General features: G+C 36.3%; 1 protein-coding gene across 1 annotated transcript in view; it reads right to left on the bottom strand.

Annotated features, from left to right (window-relative positions):
• LTN1 (listerin E3 ubiquitin protein ligase 1) overlaps window positions 1–21064 on the bottom strand; it is a 28589-nt gene that overhangs the window by 5534 nt on the left and 1991 nt on the right. The window contains exons 4-24 of the mRNA XM_066340614.1: window positions 20128–20358; window positions 19120–19172; window positions 18494–18674; window positions 17645–17818; window positions 16398–16588; window positions 15106–15253; window positions 13758–14543; window positions 13230–13271; window positions 11844–12042; window positions 10113–10352; window positions 9002–9155; window positions 8604–8754; window positions 7706–7907; window positions 6629–6788; window positions 6299–6403; window positions 5939–6081; window positions 4000–4135; window positions 2750–2894; window positions 1458–1671; window positions 925–1162; window positions 39–113 (exon numbers count right to left, since the gene is read on the bottom strand). Of these exons, the coding sequence (XP_066196711.1) occupies window positions 39–113; window positions 925–1162; window positions 1458–1671; window positions 2750–2894; window positions 4000–4135; window positions 5939–6081; window positions 6299–6403; window positions 6629–6788; window positions 7706–7907; window positions 8604–8754; window positions 9002–9155; window positions 10113–10352; window positions 11844–12042; window positions 13230–13271; window positions 13758–14543; window positions 15106–15253; window positions 16398–16588; window positions 17645–17818; window positions 18494–18674; window positions 19120–19172; window positions 20128–20358 (3968 nt within the window). The remainder of the gene's footprint in view (window positions 1–38; window positions 114–924; window positions 1163–1457; window positions 1672–2749; window positions 2895–3999; window positions 4136–5938; window positions 6082–6298; window positions 6404–6628; window positions 6789–7705; window positions 7908–8603; window positions 8755–9001; window positions 9156–10112; window positions 10353–11843; window positions 12043–13229; window positions 13272–13757; window positions 14544–15105; window positions 15254–16397; window positions 16589–17644; window positions 17819–18493; window positions 18675–19119; window positions 19173–20127; window positions 20359–21064) is intronic.

Genomic DNA, 21064 nt, shown 5'->3' with positions numbered 1-21064 from the left:
AAGACAATCTTATAAAAAGTGAGGGAAAAAATACACACAGTGCCAATTCCTCCTCTTCGTCACCATAGGACTTGAGATCTTCATCATCAAATTTAGGCAATTCAGGCATTAATCTACAGAAATATGGAAAGGAAATCAGATTGAATTTAAAAATATTGTTTAATCAACTATTTTATTATATGTGATGCATTAGCTCTTTGCTTATCAACCTCAATATTACTGACAGGCAACAAAATAATGGCAGTTATTCTTTAACAATGCAGAATCTTTTGGAGACATGTCACTATTGGAAAGATGGTTCATGAGCTACTGATCCTTGCTCAGCTCTCTTTCCAGACCTCTTACTTTTCCTGACCTCTTACTTTTCATGCTAAAATAAAATTCTCCATCAGAATAAAGCTATTGCAACTTTATGTCTCAGTACAAGTGAAATGGTGACTGGCTTAAGCCATCTGCTTTGCAATCTCCATTTTGGGGAGCCAAATGCACATATTTTTCAAATTCTGTATGGTCTCTCCAGGTATTAGAAATATCCAAGAAGTTCACAAGAATTCTACCTATCTATATTCACTTTCTTACTTAAATCGTTGAAAATAAAAAGTCACACTATTTAATGCCAGTGCCAGGCCCAGATCAAACCTGAGATATTTCAGTTTACATTTTAGGATTCTATGAGTGCTAAAATAAGGGCTAAAAATTAATACCTTTATTAATTTAAGTGAATTGCTAATACAATTAACTTTAGCATTCAGAATTTTATATAGTGCCCTCCAAAAAAAGAACACAAATTAGCTCAGTTAAAGATTTCCTCCCATAATGAAACATGATTTTGCTACAAGTGCAAATTCTATAGCACATTTTTTTAAAAAAAAAGGGGCAGGAGGGTTGAGAGGTGATGAGAGTGAAAAATTTGTTGCTTCTTACTTATGCAGCATATGGTAGACAGAAACCTGCACAGGTCGAGCCCGGAAAAGCAACAGTGGAGAGAGTGTGTTCAGTAGAGTCTGGAGTTTATCTGGAAGATTTGTCTTCTGGCCTGCAACAAACTTTGGTGGCAGCTTATGGTTTAACAACTGGTCCTTTGAGATGTAAGTTAGAGCTTCACCCAAAGATGTTAGCACAGAGTTCTGAAAAGAGCCTTCTGATGCATTTTTGGTCTCTCCTGTTTAAAAGAAGACAAGCTGTGATGCAGAATGTGTGGATAATAGCATAAACAAGCTCTGCTGGAAACAACTCAAGACTGCATTTGGCAGGTCCCATCTAATCTTAACAATCTCTATGTTACACGCAAACACTTTACTAATTAGCATGTAAGTGTTAAAACCTGACTTGTTGACTCTATTTTCCTGTATTCTCCTATATTCCTATAAAATCTATATTCCTGTAAATTCCAAAATGTGGCCTGTTCAGCTCTATTTCAGCACAGTCTGGCTGTTATCCCCTTATCATATACTTGCCTGTGATTTTCACCAACAAAGGTAACAGCAAATTGTGAATTCCCTCAGAAAAGAATTCCTTCCATTCACTGACCAAGTTCTTAGGAAGATTTGCAGTAGTGTCAGGAGCTGCAGCCTCAAAGTAAGTGCTAAGGGCAGATGCCAAATCACAACTGACACAAGCAAAAATCTGCACAAGTGGGACATGGTAAAGCAAACGGCTCTCACTTGTTGTCTAGGAGGAAACAAACACACAGGAAGATTCCTTAACCATACATTTGCTTTAAAATACATTTCATGTTTCCTGTCTACACCAGAAAGTGTAATTTCAAAGATGATTCAATTGCAAGAAAACCATTTGAAAATTATGTGGGGCAGGGAAGTGTGTTTAAAACTAGAATTTGTACTTTAATGAGACTTCCTGAAATGAATTTCCAAGCCTCACCAACACTTAGAATCATGGATTGTTTCCATTATATAACCTTTCTTATAATGACAAAAAGAAAATTCAATGGACAACATGCTACTAAAAACTGGAAATTACTGAAGTGGCTATCAGGACAATATTTCCTCTCCCCCAACCCAGCTGCTTCCTTTTTATATTTGTTCCTATTATTTCTGTCAAAAAAGAGTATCATTATCAATTAAAAATATTCCCTACTTAGTCTACGCAGCAAGATTTTCTTAAAAGTTTGTTCTTTGTTTTTAAACAAAATAAATAGTTCTGAGGCACATACCATTAGGTAAGATTAATCCTGAGACCAAGAAAGGGCACATGAAGTTTCCAGCCTGCCCTTCTAAATGCACAGGTGACAGAGAGTGAGATCCTGTATCTTTATTTGATTAATCAGGAAGTAGTCCACTGACTACTGACCTGTTTCCTAACAGCATTAGAACATGACTTTGATGTCTCATGTGATCAGTTAGACATTGAAATGCTTTTTATTCAGTTAATTTTGATGTACCATGTTAGACTGTGTCTTAAAGGAATATTCATTTTCAAGATAGAGACTTACAGCAGACATTTCAAAATTTTTCTCCAGGTATCAATGCCATTATTAAATATTATATTACTTGAAGACTGAACTGATTTTGTCTCTGTACACAAGAAGAAACAGGACAGTATAACTGCTTGTGCTTTTAAACCACATATAGCCTTTGTCCAAAGTCCAACACAAACAAGATTTTGTGTAATAATTTTTTTTTTAACATTGTGTCAAGTATTTGGTAGGCTGAGATAACCACATCCATGCCATGAGCAGGGAATAATCAAAAAGGTAAGCACATTAAAAGTGAGGATGCTTCCATATTACCTCTAACCAAGCCAGCATGGAGCACATCAAAAAGTCCCACTCGTTATCAGCCAAAGGAGCTGTGGAATATTGCAGCAATAAGGGGAGGTAACGCATCATCTCAATGTTGAAACCAAGCAATTGAGCACTTGCTTCTTTCAGATTGCTGTAGTGAAAAAAAAAACAAAACAAACAACCAAAGCTTATACAGCTTCATGGTGTAGATGTGAGTATTTAGATTCTTGCCTTCACTGCTCCTCACAGGACAGATTTGTCTGGCACCACCACGCTGAGCCCTTTGTGCTTTTCATATCCTGTCTTTCAAAGGTAGAGTGCTACATTAGCTGCCAAGTCTAAATAAGATTCCTGAAGTACAGATTCATACACTTCTACAATTTACACATTTACATAAACTATGAATTTTAGCAATTTCAATTAAACCAATGCAAGAAAAACCAAGAAAAACAATCATTTTAAGTTACTGATTTAGGAAAAAAACGTTAGCCCTCAAGTGTCCAGATATTATGCATTACAGGGTTAGATTATTAGGAAGAAAATCTTCCTTGTGAGGGAGGCCCTGACACAGGTTGCCAGAGGAGCTGTGGCTGCCCCATTCCTGGAAGTGCCAAAGGCCAAATAGGATGAATCTTGGAGCAACTTGGTCTTATGGAAGGTTGAACTGGATGAGTTTTAAGGTCCCTTCCAACCCCAAACACCACTCAATGATTTTATGATTATTTTGAAACTTTGCTGCCTGGATTTTTCTCATTCTAGTGAAAAAAAAAAAATACATCTCAGTATATTTTCACTCCTTGCTGGAAGCTTTTCAAGTTGCATTTTTGGGACCAGAATATTAGAAGACAAGATACCTAAGTTTGGTATGCAAGTTTTCCTCCTGCTACCAAAATCCAGAACTTGGGACTGAATATCCAGCAACACCTACCAAAGTTGGTTGGTTCTGAACGCATCTGAAAACAATTGACATCTTTCAAAAGCATTTACAAAGCGCCTTAAGTCTTGCATCCTTCAACAATTTTACCTTCAACATCCTTCAACAAAATTACCTTCAGGTAATTTTCTGCAGTATGAGTTAGTAAATACCTAATAACAGATATCTTAAACCAAGGTTTCTACAAAAGCTTAAATATGCAGTATTAGAACAGTAGATGGCAGTTGTACAGATTGATTTCGTTTGAATTAATAACTAGTCTCTACTTTTAAACTCTTGTCTTAGAAATAAGAAAAACAAAAAGTCAAATTTTAGCACCCACCAGCTAAAGAGAAAGCTGTCCTCATTATCATTTTTCCAAGAGATTATGATTTTCAATATTGCAGGTAGTAGATGATCACAATCAATACTTCTATCCTTCAAGCAGGAGTTCAAAATGGAAAGACACCCAAATGCTCCTATGACATAATAAAAATGTAAACTGAACAGTCTTTATGATCAAGACACAACAAACATTAGAATGTGTGTCAACAGAACTTAATTTAAATATTGTAAGACAGTTTGGACAATACCTAAGCTTTTTTCTTTGAACACTGAATCCACAAATGTCATTGTTAAATCAAAATACAATATCCAATCCAAACTTTAGAAAAAAACAGCTCCTATAAGATTAAATGATAGTTAATATAATTTAAAAAAGGAATGATTTGCTAGGATTTAAATTTCTTTGTGCTACTAAAACCACAGAATGCTAAGCAATAATTTGGACAGATAATTAAGACAATGCAACTGAAAGTTGTGAATTCTAATATTACTGGAATGTTAACTGAAGTTCTAGTCAGAATGTCAATTTTTATTTTTAGAGTGAAGTACAGCTGGTGCATTAGTACTATTTTCCATTTTTAAGAACTGTATTTATCCAGATTTCTTGGAGAAGATGAACATTTCCAACGATGACAAAGAGATATGGTAAAGTGTTATATATGCACAGCAAAACCAACCAAACAAACCCCTGTTTCACTTAAATAAATTCAGCAGCATTTTTTTTTCAGCTGACCTGAAAAGAAAGACACCATTGGAATAGTAAGCCCGCAACCTACATTCCACTTAATGTGAATTTGGACATGTATGTTCTGCCCAGGCAGAAACATTTTTCCCTGGAAAATCGAGAAGCAGTAGAAGGGAAATGCCAATTACAAATAAAAGGCCTCCACAACAGAGGAGGAGTGAGGATTCTTCCATTTTCTTCTGTTCAGAGTTTCAGAGACACATTTGTTTGCCTCACTGGTTCACTCAGAAAGCCAGGAGGCCTCAACTAAGTTGAAAGAGTAGGAAACCACCACAGCAGAGAATTTAAAATTCCTCTCAATTTCTGCGTGATACTAAGACTGACAATTTTCAGACCTGAAGAATGTTCATCCAAAGAACTTATCTGAAATCCTGAGAACACTCCTAAGGGACAGATGCCCACAGTCTAAAGTAACCAAAGATAGGGGTTTTTTCAGTTTAAGTAAGCACAGTTCTGTTACAAAATACAAAACCTACATTTCCATTTTTGTATAGACTGATCAATAAGAGTGTGTGCAAGAACACACAAAAGCAGTAAGGGACAAAAACAGAAAGCACTTTCCTCTTAAATGACATCTAATTCACACAGATAGAAGGACTGTGTGTGAGCATTTCCAAATAATTTTCTTGAAAAGCAGCAAGTTTGTGAAAACACAGACCCAAATTACGTGGCTATATTCAAAGTAGTATCATATTTCAGCCACCTCTTAAGTGATTTTCCACAGCTGCAGACAGTTTAAGTAGTGCAGTTTTCAGCTGGAGGAGCTACTCAAAAATTACATGTGAACTGTGAAAGAGCTCTTGGCAAAGTATCTAAAGACAATCATGAGCAGTTGACAATAGTAGTATTTTTGCATGCTGTGTAAAGCCTAAATGGTTCACTGAAAACTTTGATATTTACAGACATGCTTATATAAGATAGATCAAACTCAAAGCAACATCAGGATGCTTTTAATAATATCAGCCTAAATATTTTTGTTCTTATTTTGTATCTGGCAGTAGAGCTGGTACTTTCTGAATGAGGCAGAAAATTACTATGCCAAACAGTTCAGAAGAAATAGGCAAAGTGAGAAAAGCATTTCTTTCTAGAAAAAGCAGTATTATAGTAAATATGTTTTACCTAAAAGCAAACATTATTACAAAATAATGTTCTTAAATTCTAATGAACTAGACTGAGGTAAGAACATACTCACCATCAGTGCTGGAAAGCTCTGTCTGTGTACATGTCATCAGTTTGGCCACACAGTGGAAGACAAGTTCCCTCTTTTCCTCCTCAGTTAGGAAAGGTGATAAACACTGAAGTGTATGCAGTCTGCCCTCTGTTAATGGAAGGAACCTATTCACACAGACAAAACACCAGGAATGAAACAAACCCAAAAACTGAACTAGGAAACCGAGTATCAGTAAGTTCATTATGTAATATCTTCTGACATAAATGATCCCATATACTACACCAAGTCTGACTTTCACACACCATACACATGTATCACTTCATTTCACACTATCAATATTCACAACAAAGTGCAAGTTTCTAGGCAGCAGTATTAAGATACCCTTCTGTGGTCTTGAAAAGTTCTTTCCTCTCCCAGGATACAGCGTTCCCAGCACGGATCACTTTGGCCATGGTTAAGGACCAGAGTCTTCCATGTTCCTCTGATCTTCAAAGAAGAAAGACAGACCCTGGTTAATACATATACAACTGCTCATGGCTCACTACAAAAGCATTTGGATGCCTTCTGAATCAACACACAGCTGGAAATGCAGTGGCAGTCTGTACAATACAAATATTGGATACAATACAAATATTGGATACAATACAATACAGAATACAAACTGGGAGGACAGAGCTAAGAGCTGGTTTTGTTTCACTTGTTCTCACATACCTATCAAATATAGTTTGCTGCAGGCTGGCTGTGCTACTCAGAGCACTGAATTCCTCATATGTGATGTGCATCTCTTCTAACATGTGAAGATATTCCAGTAGCAGATAAGGAGGGTTCTCCAATTCTTCAATCCATTGTAAGGAGTACAACAGTTCTGCAACTAATTAAATAACAGCTGTTGTTTATAAATGATTATCAACTTGCATAAGTAAGAAGTTTCAGGTCAAGTTTTTGTTGTTTTTTTTTAAATATGTTTCCAATGCATTAAAGGTATTATTTTTACATGCAATCTCAGGTGTTTCAGAGAATGAACTGGATATTTGTCATTGTATCCTAACACAGAAGAGGAAAAAAGGCTATGGTAATATTCTAGATATTCAAGAAATTTTAAAGCAAATTAAGCATGGCATGACTCCTCTCTGTTCTCCCCCTTTTTCTTTAATATTTATTTCTTGCAGACAAGGCAACCAACACCTAAGTCCAGAAGAAAACCAAGCAAATTTCATAAGAGCTAACATGTGATTCCTTCATTAGCTTACAAAGACCCACACTAAACAATTACACAGCTCATAATGGTGATATTTTTTTGAGATAGAATTGTTAATTCGACAATGCTGCATTTAATTTGAGCATTCTTGAAAATAAAAGGAAACTAGATTCCATTTCATGGAATTAAGGAAAGTTGTTGTCTCAAACTACCTTTACATTATGATTAAACCCTTGAGGGAGGGAGACAATTCTTATTGCCCACTCATGCCAATGCATGGTGTGTATTGGCAATGAACAAATTTGAAGTTCATTGAAAATTCATACTTCTCCCACTTCAAAGTTCTCTTGAGATAGGATATATATAACCAAAGGAAGTCCCAGGAATATAAAAAGTACTTTTAAAGGAGACCTGAACAAAAAAAAAAAAAACCCAAAACCAACAAACAACATCCTCCCCCCAGCAACAAAAGGTAAAAGGATTATTTCTCATACCTCTATGCCAAACTTTAACTATGCATTTCTAATTTTCAATTCAGGCTACAACTACTATAAAACAAAATTACTTGAAGTTTTACCATTGTAACTTACTTATGTTATCAATTTTCTTTCTTTCAGCATCATCATTTCCATGGACTGCACTGTTTTTCAGTTGAAGTAGTACCATTTTACTTAATAAGGCTGAAGCACACAGATGACCTGGAAGTTTAGTTGTGCCACACAGCTTGACACTTGATCCCAGAGGGTCACAATTCATACTAAGCCTTCCTTCCAAAAGAGGCTTGTGCATCCACTGTAATACGTGCACAAAAAGAATATGAAAAAATACTTTGATCTGTTTAACCTTGAAAACTCAGAATTATTAAGAAACAACCATGAAATACACACATTCACATCAAAAGCACAATGGGGAGGATGACCCACTCCAGTGTATTAAAGACCTAATTGCACAGCAGTAATTTGTAACTGCACTGCTGCTCAGAAACAAATACATTTCTTTAGAACTCTATGTATTTTACAGGAAATTGTTGGGTTACTGAAGATTGGTGGCTGCACAGGAAATTTAAGTCCTTCCCCACTCTCTACTCTATGCATGTCAGCATTTTGTTGATACCACACCATGTTCTTCTGCAGGTATTAGTGTCTTTCCCAAAATTAATCTTTATGAAGAATTAACTTAGAGATAAGAAGATCTTCACAATGCATACTCTATCAGGTAAAATTCCTGAATTGTAAAGCAAGTTGCTGGTGCTCTGTGCAGAAAAGGGATTTAATTTCATGGATTTAGATTTTTCTCCAGTCGTATTGGATGGATCCATAAACAGAGATTTTGTCCTCTTTCTGGAGAGATGCTGAAAAGAATCTCTGCACTAACATATGGTATTCCTAAGTGCAGTGCCACGTCAAAAGAAAGAATGCTTACCACCCTAGGGGACAGAGGTTTGAGGAAAGATTGACCACCCTGTCCAATCCACCTTTATTTCCATACCTCAGAGCACAGAGACTCGTGCAGTTTCCCCCACTCAGTTTTGGTCAGTGTGACGCGCTCAACAAAAGCTCTCACTAGATATCCAGACAGTCCCTCAGCTTCCATGAGCTTCAGCAACAAATCACTGACTGCAGAGATCAAAACCTGAAGACTGAGAAAAGGAGAAAACACTGCAAACAACTTTGGCACTACTCATTAAGAGCCCACCTGCATATTTCCCATTGCTCCATATGTGCTGTACCAGGGGTGGTTTAAGTTCTGCTCTACCCACTGCCTCCAACAGACTCAAAAGTCTCACAGCAATACAGATGTCAATTAAATAAAGGCTATTATAGCACTGATCCTGGTTTGTTTTGGAGAATGACACATTATGGGACAGACAGCTGCATCCCAATTACCTTTTTACATCCAAAGATGAAGACTGAACTTGGCTCTTGACCCACAGTGCAGATTTAAGCAAAAAGGTGCTCTGTTTCTGAGTGCTCTGAAGCTGATGCACAAGAGAATTCACACCAGACATCCAGGTGTGTTTTAATTTGCATACAAGTAAATCTATTGTAGGGAAAAGAAAACAAAACAACAGCAAATAGACAAGCAAAACCACCACAAACAGGTGAACTCTAACTACAACCAACAGCATACAGCAACAATCACATGTCTAAAGATCCTACAGTATGAAAACAATGATCTTTTCTGTGGTTACATGCAAAAACTACTGAAGGCACAATTTTAAATTAACTGTGATTCACAGGTAAGATTTGATTTAATTGAGAATAAGAGTGATGTTCCTGTTGTCTGCTACCATATGTCCACAGGATCTTCCAAACCACAGATCTTTCTACCAAAATATTGAACATTCACAACACCAATAGCCATTTATAAAGCAGCAGCAGTTTCCAAGGTAGTAGCGTTCTACCTCACTTCTACAGCAGCACTGAAACATTGTCTTTACTTGTATTTATGTCAGTAAACACATGTACCAATTCAACACCCTCAAATTCTGCATTCAAGGAATATAAATCAGGATCTCAGTCTCAACATGAGACACGGGCAGAGAGAGGCATGGATCACAATTTGTCTGGGCAACTTGGCCAAGATGAATGGTTCCAGAATAAATAGATGTTATCTGTGAAGAAGTGACTGTACACATTTTTTCATAGACTCCCCAGACTGCAAAATGAACAAAGTTCCTTTGTTACATTTCATAGACTTTAAACAGCTTCTGTAACAGTCCAAAAAGTGTGCAGTATCACAGCCTCCAAGTTAGCTGATACTAACATTAAAAAAGCTTCAAAATCCTTGTAAAGATGTTCAGGACTTGATGCTTAGTAGTAACTATGGGCACTGTAAATTAAAGCACAGATTTTCCTGTCAGTTACATCTGCAAATGCTCGATGTATGTGAACTCAGTATTCTATCACATACTTGATTCTGTTTCACAAAAAGGAAGAATTTAGATGTAACCATCACCTACGAAAAAACTCAGCTCAAGTTCTTTTTCCAGATTACCTGTCAAGTGTATTGCATCCTGCCTCTGAGCACACAGCTGGAAGATGGTGAGGAGCAAGTCTTCTGAGGATGGCATCAGCAAACACCCTTTCACTGAGCTGAAAAAGCTCGAGGCCACGTCGCAGATGAAAGATACTGAGGATTCAGTATTTCCAGCTTCAGAAAGATCCTTGGCTTTAGACAGAGCTGCTTGAAGTTTATCAATAATCCTTTCAACAAAAGTTTCACCAATCAATGATTCTGTTGGGCAGAGGAAAAAGACAGCATGCTTTGATTGCTTGATAAACACGACCATGCAAAGATGTCACATTAATACGGATCAATTTGACTTCTATTTGCTAATTTTGAATGCAAAATAATGTGCAAAGCTGTTTCAGTCTGATGGATGCCTAAACTCATATTTCACAGACACCAGCCAACATTCCACCGTGCTGAGTATCTTTTCTCTAAACCAGCTGAAAAAAAAACACCAGCAGGTTTTTGTGGGTTTTTTTTGAAAAAGGTATTTAAAAAAAGGAGCAAGTGTGAAGTGATCCCTCCCCTTTTTATGCCTTCCTAGCTTCTGGCAATCAACTGTGCGCCCAAAATTTCACCAGATCACTGCAGATAGCCACAAACATGCTTAGTTCCTTCTTCACAGGATACAAGCAAGCCAATCCCATCTAGCCTCAAACTCTGCTGTGGCAATGAATTCCATTATTTAATTACAAACTGCATGAAGGAGTGTACTTTTCTTGCCCCTCACGACTGCTATCGAAGCATGTGTTAGAAAATCAAGTTCTTCCACTGAAAGAAGCAATGACAAATTTCTCACTGTTTGCATTCTCTACACAAATTGTGATTTTAGGGCTCTTAAGCACAGCCCCTTCCTTAACCACTTCCACTACAAGCTGACAAATTCTAGTCTGTTTTCTTGCCTCTACAGGCAGAGGCCACTGGTTGTCTAACCACTCCTGCCAGATTTCTTTGGGCATGTTCTAATTCTCTTACACATTTTTCAAAAGCATATAGGTGAACAAGAATACTGCAGTGTCCAAAACTACACTGGCAACATATTCAGTATATTGACTACATGCTATAATAACTTTCATTTGTCCTCTGCTCCTAATAACATGTATTTCTTTTCTACCGCCATTTTACAACCTGTCACTTAAAGGGAAACACAACGACTGAAGATCTCTTTGTTAGTTTTAACTCAAAGCAGAACAGATTCAATATATCATTGAATTGATACAGTTACAATTGTGTTCTTCCCGTGTATACCTGTAATACTTATTTGCTTTGGATTACTATTGTAATCTTTTGTATCAGTTAAGTATTCAGTATCACACCACACTGCTATGGGCCTGGGAAGTTTCAGTAACAATTATCTTCCTTTCACTATTTATCTTTTTTTCCCTTTAATTCCTTTCATCATGGGCTACTGATCCACTGCCCTTGTTTAGCAATGTGGGCCAAAAAAGTCACACTAGCTACTACTGCAAGCTAGTGTTTACAAAATTAAATTGGATGTAGTAAACTGGCTTAGGTATAAAAAACTCTCAAAACTAAGAAATAAAAACCCCAACAAATACCAACCAATCAACAAAAAAAAAAAAAAAATACCAGGAGAAAGCCTAAAATGTTCCACTACATCAAGTATTCTGGAAGATCCCAAGTTCCTTTCAACCATATGCAAAGCCTAAGTGCAGCATTTACACTTCATGAACTCCAAGGGCTACATAAGCTCACCACTTTTAACGTGCTGTGACAACACCAAGCTCAGGAGGGTCCACCTTTCTGAAGAGGCTGATCCTGATTCTGAAGAGGCTGCTCTAGGTTTTAAACCCAGATGACACAGATCTTCTGCCAGCATCACCAGTTTTTCTCCAAGTATGTCTCCTTTGAGCCAGTCAGAGACTAAGGAAAGTTTTGTTGTGCTTGAGCATGCCTGGATCACAACACAAACATGACAAGGATCTTTTGAAGGTATAGAATAATAGAATGGTTTGGCTTGGAAGGGACTGTAAAGATCATCTCCCAAGTTCCAATATAAGTACCAACCCCCTGCCATGGGCAAAGACATTCCCATTAGACCTGGTTGTCCCAAACCCTGTCCAACTTGGCCTTGAACACTTCCAGGGATGGGGCAGCCACAGCTTCACTGGGGATCCTGTTACTAACTATTATTACTAAGCCTAAGATTAATATGTCAAACTTGCACACAGAGAGTGAGAATTTTATCATCTACCACAAACAGCCATCAGATTTTGTATCTGCAACAACATCCCCCAACTTTCTTTTTGTCAGAGACAGCAACTTGTGGCTGGGTCAGATCTCTACAGCAGAGTGAAACAAGTCACCTTCTGAAAATGCTTCCTGCATGTTTCTCCTTCAACTGTAGAGCCAAAGAAATTCCTACACTGGAATTAAAAAAATAATTTCTGGATGACCAAGTTGGCTGAAATAAAATCTATGTAAAACTATAAACCTGATTACAGCACCTGAATTTCTTTAAGAAGAAATAGAAGGTCACAAGTTAGAAATATTATTTTGCTGATGAGCCACTGTAAGTTACAAAATCATAGAAACTGAATATTCCTAAAATATGCAGCATATATGAGAGACGATCCTGTGGTCTATGCACTGGACAGTAAGTCAAGTGCTATGAGATCTTATCCAAAAATTCATCATACACTTTCTATTTCATTTCATGCAATTACTTAAATGTCAGTTTGTCAATGTTCAGTGTGAAAAAATGGAATACTGCCTTTTCCTTATAAGCATCTTGTAAGGATGACAATAAAAATAATCATTTAAATTCTTGGTCTAATCCCCAGCTCCATTCTCTCTAGATTGGAAGAGATGATCAAAAAAAAAAAAAAATCAAGAATCCATCCCTCTGGTTCAAAAACCAAGCTGACCAAAACCAAAAGGGACAAAGATTCTTTTGTTTTGGCATCATCATTTCATTTCTAAGACTGTCCCCAGATTTTAATGCATTTGAAACACACACTACTCTGAAATGTTAAGATTTTCAAACTGTGGAAATTATCACTACCAACCACGTGAGTCTCAAAGCTAACATCTGAGAATTAGTAAAAACTATGCATAACAAGAACAACAAAAAAATCTTACCTTTTGAATTATCTGGAGAAAAATAACCCATTTCAGATCCATCTGAGAAGAGAAACAAAATTGTCCTATATTTAATAAAAATCTTTGCTGAATAGGAAGCAATAATGCTGTTTTAACTGTTCTGTAGGCATAAGTAGAAGCTGCTAAAATTCAGAAACAATGTTATTGGTTATATAATTTTTGTCTTCCAAACCTTTCTCTTCCACAAAATTCAGTAAGGGACTGTATTTATATGAAAAGCTACCAATGATTACAATTAAAGTGCACTGTATAAGGAAGCAAGAGCAGAGAAATTCTGATGATACTTTTTAAAAATTATTTATATCATACAGAAAGAGACAGAATCTTCCACCTCAACACTATTATGTCCAACTTTCCTAAAACTACCTTTCTTATGCTGGATTTAACCCAAATTCGTGTAGAATTATCTCCTATGTGACAGTACCAAAGTAAGATTATTAATGAACCACAGCCCACAATAACAGTATTGACTTGGATAAAAATTAATAAATTATGTACAGGTCATACCTTTACTAAATCATCAAGAATTACTTTCCTTTCATCGTTAGTGTTGCAACAATGCAGTACACTGTATAAAATATCCACCAGGAATTGGGTGTCTTTTCTCCAGTCTTCTTTCAGCCAAGTTATTAAATTCATGTACAGAAATTGTACAGATGGACTTCGGTTATGAGCTTTCACTTCATTTTCCAACTCAGCTTGAGCAGGGCTTACATCATTTCCTTGCTCTAAAAGCACCTGGAAAACTCTGTTTGAGGAAAAAGAGTTGAGCAGGGCAGAGAGAAATTTCAAATGCTGTTCTGACTTCTGTTCATTGACATACACAATGCTCAGCTCAGCCAGGTTGCAGACTAAGTTCTCTAGAGGTTCTTTCCTCAGCTGTGAAGTTTGCTGTAAGTCAGCCTGAATTTCAGAGTCACCATTTCTCACTTCTGTGAGCTTTCGACTCTCTGTGTTCCTTCCAGATTCATCCTCATCTGTAAATCTGATTTTTAGAGATTTCCTATTGTTTGGTTTCGTAGAACTCTTTGGATTCTGAAGAATTTCCAGCATACCAGATATGGCAAACAGTAATTTCTCATCAGCATCCAATCTATCAACATGAAGTATACACACTTTTAAAAGATGGTCCCAAAAATCTGACAACAGTTTCTGGAAAACTTCATGTGTGCCATCATCATTGGAGAGTTCTGCTTTAGCTTCCCAAGAACTCAGCATTTCTGCTGTTTGATAAAATAATGGTCCACTTTGTAACTTGGGCTCCTTAAGTACAGCATTGGTAAAAGGAATTAGCTATAAAGAAAAAAAAAAAAAAGTATTAAAGAACAGTGATTGAATTTATAAAATTCGATCATAATAAATAAAAATAAATTAATTAATAAAAATTAATAAAAAAATAAAATAAAAATAAAAATAATCATTTATATTCTTTATAATGCCAAGAAATTATATAATTCTGGAAAACATTCTGGAAGCAATTTTGCAAATTCAAGATTTATTTATGTTTGAACACTTTACAAAAATATACAGGATGGGAGGCACTTTTCCCCCCCCTTAACTATAACTTTAATTGCACAGTAAAAAGAAGGATCCCATAGGAAGAAAAAAACCCCCAAAATTCAGTACCTTTACTTTTGTTACATTGCTCTCTACAACTCCCTGAAAGGAGGTGGGGGTGGATCTCTTGGGTTATTCACTGGAATAAGTTGCCCAGGGAGGTAGTGGAGTCACCACCTCTGGAAGTGCTTAAGAGACATCTGGATGTCAGCTAAAACCCTCACCTAAAATTCACACCTTTTAAAGTTTTGAATTATCAAATGTACACACAACAATACTCAGTATTTCTGATGAATACCTGGTCACATATAAGCATTTGATGAATTTGGCTTTGGTCTTCTCCTTCTTCTCTTTTCTGCAGTACAGCAAAGCACAGACACTCCATAAATGCAGTTATGATTGCTGAACTTTCTGAAGGGCTGGCTACTGTCCTCTCACTTGACAACCTGGGGGAGGACACAGAATCAGCTGTGCTTCCAAGAAACCCAGCATGAATGTCACCACTGTACCCTCAGTTAAGTTGTTCTGATCCAGTATGAGAATACAGGATCATAGAATCATTTAAGGAGTCACATCAAAATAAACTCAATTTTAAAAGTTGATAAACCTAGGCAATTAATAGAAGTGGTATCAAAATAACTTCTTTATCTGGTCTTAGGATTCAGAAAAAAAAAATCTAAGTAAACAGAGAAACCTAGCACATTGTCTCATGTTTCAGATGGCTGTCAAAACTCTTTTGTAATTTTCTACACACACCACAGAGGTTCAGAAAGGATCATTTTCTGTCATTACAGAAAAAAAAAAAGAAGAAAAAAAGAGGAAGAAAAAAAAGTGAAAAAAAAGAAAGCCACCTAAAGACAGTCTCACCTTTTTTGAGTCTGAAAACATGCAATTTCTTTGCTTTGATTTATTAGATCACATAAATGATCAGAGAAATATTACAATTATTGTAATGCATGTAATAAAATTCTATACACTTTTCAAACAAACTACAACATACCTCTCTTCTCCAAGAGCTCTGCTAACTGCCACACCAACATCAGCTAAGAACCCTTTTTTTTCAATAAATAAAATTTCAGTATTTCATAAAATAATTTCTATATGCTTTTGAGTACACAATGCACAGGTACACATTTAAATTACATTTGATGGAAAAGTAGCTTTGATGTAGTTTAAAGGTACAATTTAAAAATTACTATCATGAGAATTACAATTCTGCATAAAGGAAATGTCACTATCACAAGGCCAATACTCTCTGTAATAATAACACACTGGTGAGGAGAGGCTGGTTCTTAAGAGTTACCCTTAATTATAATTTATGTTCCATATTCAAATTTGTCATGGAATACACACAAAGCTTTGACAAGGAAAGTTAAGAATGCTTTGTGTGAGGAAGATGTAGCTGAATCAAAAAGAAAGCTGAAGGTTCAAGATGATGGGAACAGCCAAAAAGGACTGACTCCAGTTTTGGATAATGAAAAGAATTTTAAAAACATGATCTCGTTCATCTTTAAACACTTGAAGACTAGTTTCTTTCATTTCCAAATGTAAAAGACACTAATTCCAAACAAATAAATTTCTGGTCCATACCCTTGAATTATAGAGCTGAAAAAAACTCTGAAGTATTCCAGCTTTGGTTCCACAACGTCAGGAGGCACCTTGCTGATGAAGGGCAGGAGGTTTGGGTAGATGACAGTAGCTAACCCTCGCCCACCTTCACGAAGCACTGTCCAGAGCTTTGGCAGGACTCCTTTTCTGGCATTGACATGACTCCAACAGTCCTACAGGAAGAAATTCACCTACTATAAATTAAACAACAATATATTGCCTCAGAAGAACTCCCGAGGTAGCCATTTAACCTACCTCCCTGCATTATATAGCTGAAACAAGTTACTGGGAAATTTAAGTTCTGATAAGTTACTCACTTTTCAGTATTCTTTAAAATCACTTTCTCCCTATTTTGGCCTACGAAGTGAACGTGATAAAACTATTTCTGCATTGTTTAAAACCAATCAACCTTCCTTGTTAGCCAACTCCAATTAAAGGTCTCTCTTTAATAATGCTTTTATGATGCTTCATAGAAATCTCTTGTAAATAGTCCTGTATTTAATTTTAAGTTCTCATTATCAAGGCAAACCAATGACTGACTTTATTAGTATCACTAACTTCAAAACTCTTTTCAAAATTTTTCTGATGGTTAAAAAAAGCTTTTACACTTTCCCCTCCCTAAATTTTTTTGTCATCTGATCTGTTTTATTAATTTTCATATTTATTATAGTTCAAGGTACCTATATTTATGACACCCTGAACAAAGACTGGGCTTTTCTTAATGAAAACTTGTAACAATTCATTTCAGCACTTGCAAAAGGGACCTGCAACATTAAACCCTCAAATCATCTCAGTGTATGGCAATATCTCCTCCTGCTAATAAATTCAAAGCTGGCATTTCACTTAAAATTAAGGAGGGAAAAAAAAGCTATAGAATCTTTACATTTGAAGGGGAAACAAACTAAACACAAATGCACTGCAGGTCGTTTTTGTAACTGTCTTTAACAAAGAAGAAGGTTTTAAGCATTATTTGACTACATTTAATGACAGGATTTCAAGTGAATGAAATGAAATTAAATTAATAAAATAACTCTAATTTTCAGATATGCTGGACATGATATATTTGAAAGTTACACTGAAAGGAGGAGGATGCAGTCTCAAGGAGTTCCTGTTATCAACCATATAGAAAACCCAGTCAAGCCTGTCATCCTAATTCCACACAAAGAACAACACTTGGTGAAAAGTTAAATTTGATGAAGATATCTGCCCCTTAATGCTCCCCACATTACCTCAATAGTGGTGATTGTATAAAGCACTGCTTCCCAAAGAGCAGGGCACACCACTGCATCACTGTCATCAATGCTGAGAAGAACAGCAGGACAAACTCTTGGTGCTTCAGCTCTCACCACCTCAGGCAAGTGCTGGCAAAAAGCAGAGATCAGCTCAAAGAAAGCAGAGCGAACCTACAGAGGCCACAGAAGGAAAAAACAGAATTGGTCACTACAAGATTCCTTTTAGAGTCAGCAAAACCTTACAACACACCACCCCCATATTTTATCACATTAACAAAGGTTCAAATATTTATTAAAAACAAAGAAAACCAGAGTAGTTTTAAACAGTCTTATCAAATATTTTAACGTAATTTGTTTACTGATAAAAATGCTTGTCAAAAGTTGTATTTTTAAATACTTCTCAAAAGGCCTTTTTTTTTTCCCAGAAACAACTTACAGCTTTTAAACAAAACATTATTGCAGGAATTTATTCCTCTATACACTGCTGGTCTTGGCAAGACTAAACACCAGTAAAATGGTTTAAAAAAATGAAAATCCCAAAGCACTAAGAACACACGTTTTAAGCAGTAAATTTTAAAGCAATATTGTCTATATTGAGTTAGGGTGGGTTTTTTTAACATTAAGTCTGGTCAGATATTAGTCCCAGATCAAAAAGACTTATAATTATGTTAACTGGACAGTCTCCTCAGTGTTTTTGGAATCTGCCTAGAAACCTGAAGGCTGTTTCAAACCTAAGCAAAGTACCAAGTTCCTGCTTGTAGAATACAAGCAATTAATACATCCTTAGGTTAAGAGTATTACCTTTAACAAAAACCAAGCAAAATAAAGAAGAAATTAAAAAGTCACCTGTGAGACATTGTTTTTGCTGTATTTCCAAAATTTGTTTTGGGACAGAAGTGACATTAACTTTTCTTCCAAGGAATGCATCTCTTTCTTTGGCAACATGCTGAGCAACTTTTTTAAAGCTAACAAGGAACAAGTCAGAATCCGGAAGAATTTGGCTTCCCTTTCTTCTTCTGGTACAGTTCTCAGAAAGCAAAACAAACAAAAAAAAGTTAAAAGTGGATTGCAAAGAAACCAGCAGGCATCCCAAGTTTGTCTAAACTAAACTGCCTTAATTTTTGTTGTTGTTGTTGTTCTTTTTTTTTTTTTTTGATTTCAGGTGCCAGCAATTCAAGTACATGAACTTTCCAATTACACTATAAAGGGTTAGGAAAAAAAAGAGTTTCTAGTCATCTCATCTTCCAGCTACTCACAAAGGCTATTCTTTAAAGAGCTGAAACAAGAATTAGATAACTGATAACACTTTCAAAACCGTTTATACTTAAGTCCCAAACAAAGTTGCGGGGATCTGAACTCAAATAATTATTCTGTCTACTGAAACAGAACTAAATTCACTACTTCAGGGACAGAGAACCCAAGAAAGACCAAGATTCAGAGGTTTAAATAAACATTGAAGCAGGCAAACATACTGAGGGTCACTGAGTGTATCTGCTGTTTCCTTCAGAAGGTGATCTTGCAGCACCTATGGGGGAAAAAACAACACATATAAACACAAAGAAATCCAACACTTGTATGTGAACAACATAGTTCACACATTATTCAGAAACAGTCCTACAATAAAATTTCACAGGCTCTGAGCTGTCTAATATTTTTAGACATGCTAATAAACATGGTAGAAAAAAAATATGAATTAAATATTCTTAATACTTGCTAAATTGCAGCCCTATGCAATGTGCTCCTGCTAAAAAGAAGCCAAACTGAGGGCAAATCAAAAGAGTTATGCTTGCACACAATGGGCTGGCAATGCAATCTTTTACCTTTTTTTAATTCAGTCAATTTAATTGAATTGAATATCATCATATCTGACTGGCAGAAGAGCATAAACCTTGGTCAGAATTAAACTTGTAGATGCTGAAACACTGCTCAGCATTCTTCATTCCTTTTCCACTGTAGCTAAACCACTCCAGGACCATTATTCCACCTGTCAGCAGCGTTATGTGTTGACTGAGCATCATTACACAGGAATGCACACAAGGAAATTCACTATTCACTCCTTTGGTTCCAGTCATTCTCATCTCAAACCAAAAAATACAGATGTATTTTTTTTTCTCCGTATTCTTTGTTCTTCTTCTTTTTTATATTTCCTCACAGAAAAAAATTTCTTCCCTTTGAGGGTGGTGAGGCACTGGCAGAAGTTTCCCAGAGAAGGTGGGGCTGCACCATACCTGGAAGTGTCCAAGGCCAGGTTGGACAGGGCTTGGAGCAACCTGCTCTAGTGGAATGTGTTCCTTCCCATGGCACCTTTTAAAAGTCTCTTACAACCCAAACCATCCTATGGTTCTCTTCACAGGGGCAAAGTTTCAGGTGAGAAAGAGATTTAATTGTGAACAATAGATGGGGGAAGGATGACTTTTAAGCTTATAACAGAAGCTGATACATACAAAGCCTTAAGGTTTTATACAAAAGTATAAACTCACATTAAGAATTTCATCCTTACAGAATACTAAGGCTTCGGGTTGTTTGCTTGAAGGAAAAGCTTTTTCAAAAGCTACTTTTGCAGCAGAAGCAGCAGGGGAGTAGGTGTCACACTGAGCAATCAGCCAGTAACCCATGATACTTTTCAAGTAAGGAGCTAAGTGTTTTTTTACTTTAAGAATCAGCTGCTCAAAAGATTGCTGAGTTGCTTCCCGAACACGGCGATCGTGATCCTGTTACACAAAGAAAAGAAGGAAAAAAAAAGAGAAAGGTTTATTGGTTTAAGAAATGTGCCTTTGATTTCAGGTACTTCAAAGCAAAAGTGGTGATTAAAAAAGCCTTGTTTGCAATTAATTGGATTTGAAACATAGATTTGAAAATAAACAGCAACGACAAAAAAGTTTTGGTATCCCAAGGTATGGGGAGAGTCCTAATTTAGTAGCATCATACTCCCAAAGTGTTGTACACTCAGAATTGTAACCCTTTTCCTGATATTCCTAACAACAGTTTTTGTTTCCAATTTAGACAAACGTTTTACAGACAGAAGAAACAGGAGAAACAGGAAGACTTGAACTAGAACTACCACGAAGCTGTGCATTGTTATCCTTAATTTGCATATCAATTTACAACATCATTATTTTCTACACTCTTGACTCCAGAAACAGCAGGAAATATTTCCTAAGAAATATAGTCTTTTAAACATAAAGGTCTAACAGTCCTATCAACCAAGTACAGCCCTGACATCAACAGTTCAAGATTCCACTCACTACCAACACTGAAATACGTCCACAAAAAAAAAGAACAATATTTTCCTTCAACTTGATGTTTCTCCTAGATCAAACCAGTAATTCCAACAAAGGTAAACGTGTCAACAAAGACCACTTAAGAGGTAGCCACAGGAAGCACATAGATAAGTTTTGAATTTAAATACTTCAATAC

This window comes from Sylvia atricapilla, chromosome 2 (assembly GCF_009819655.1).
Source record: "Sylvia atricapilla isolate bSylAtr1 chromosome 2, bSylAtr1.pri, whole genome shotgun sequence".
NCBI classification, from domain to species: Eukaryota; Metazoa; Chordata; class Aves; order Passeriformes; family Sylviidae; genus Sylvia; species Sylvia atricapilla.
This window is presented reverse-complemented; position numbering and strand designations above follow the sequence as displayed.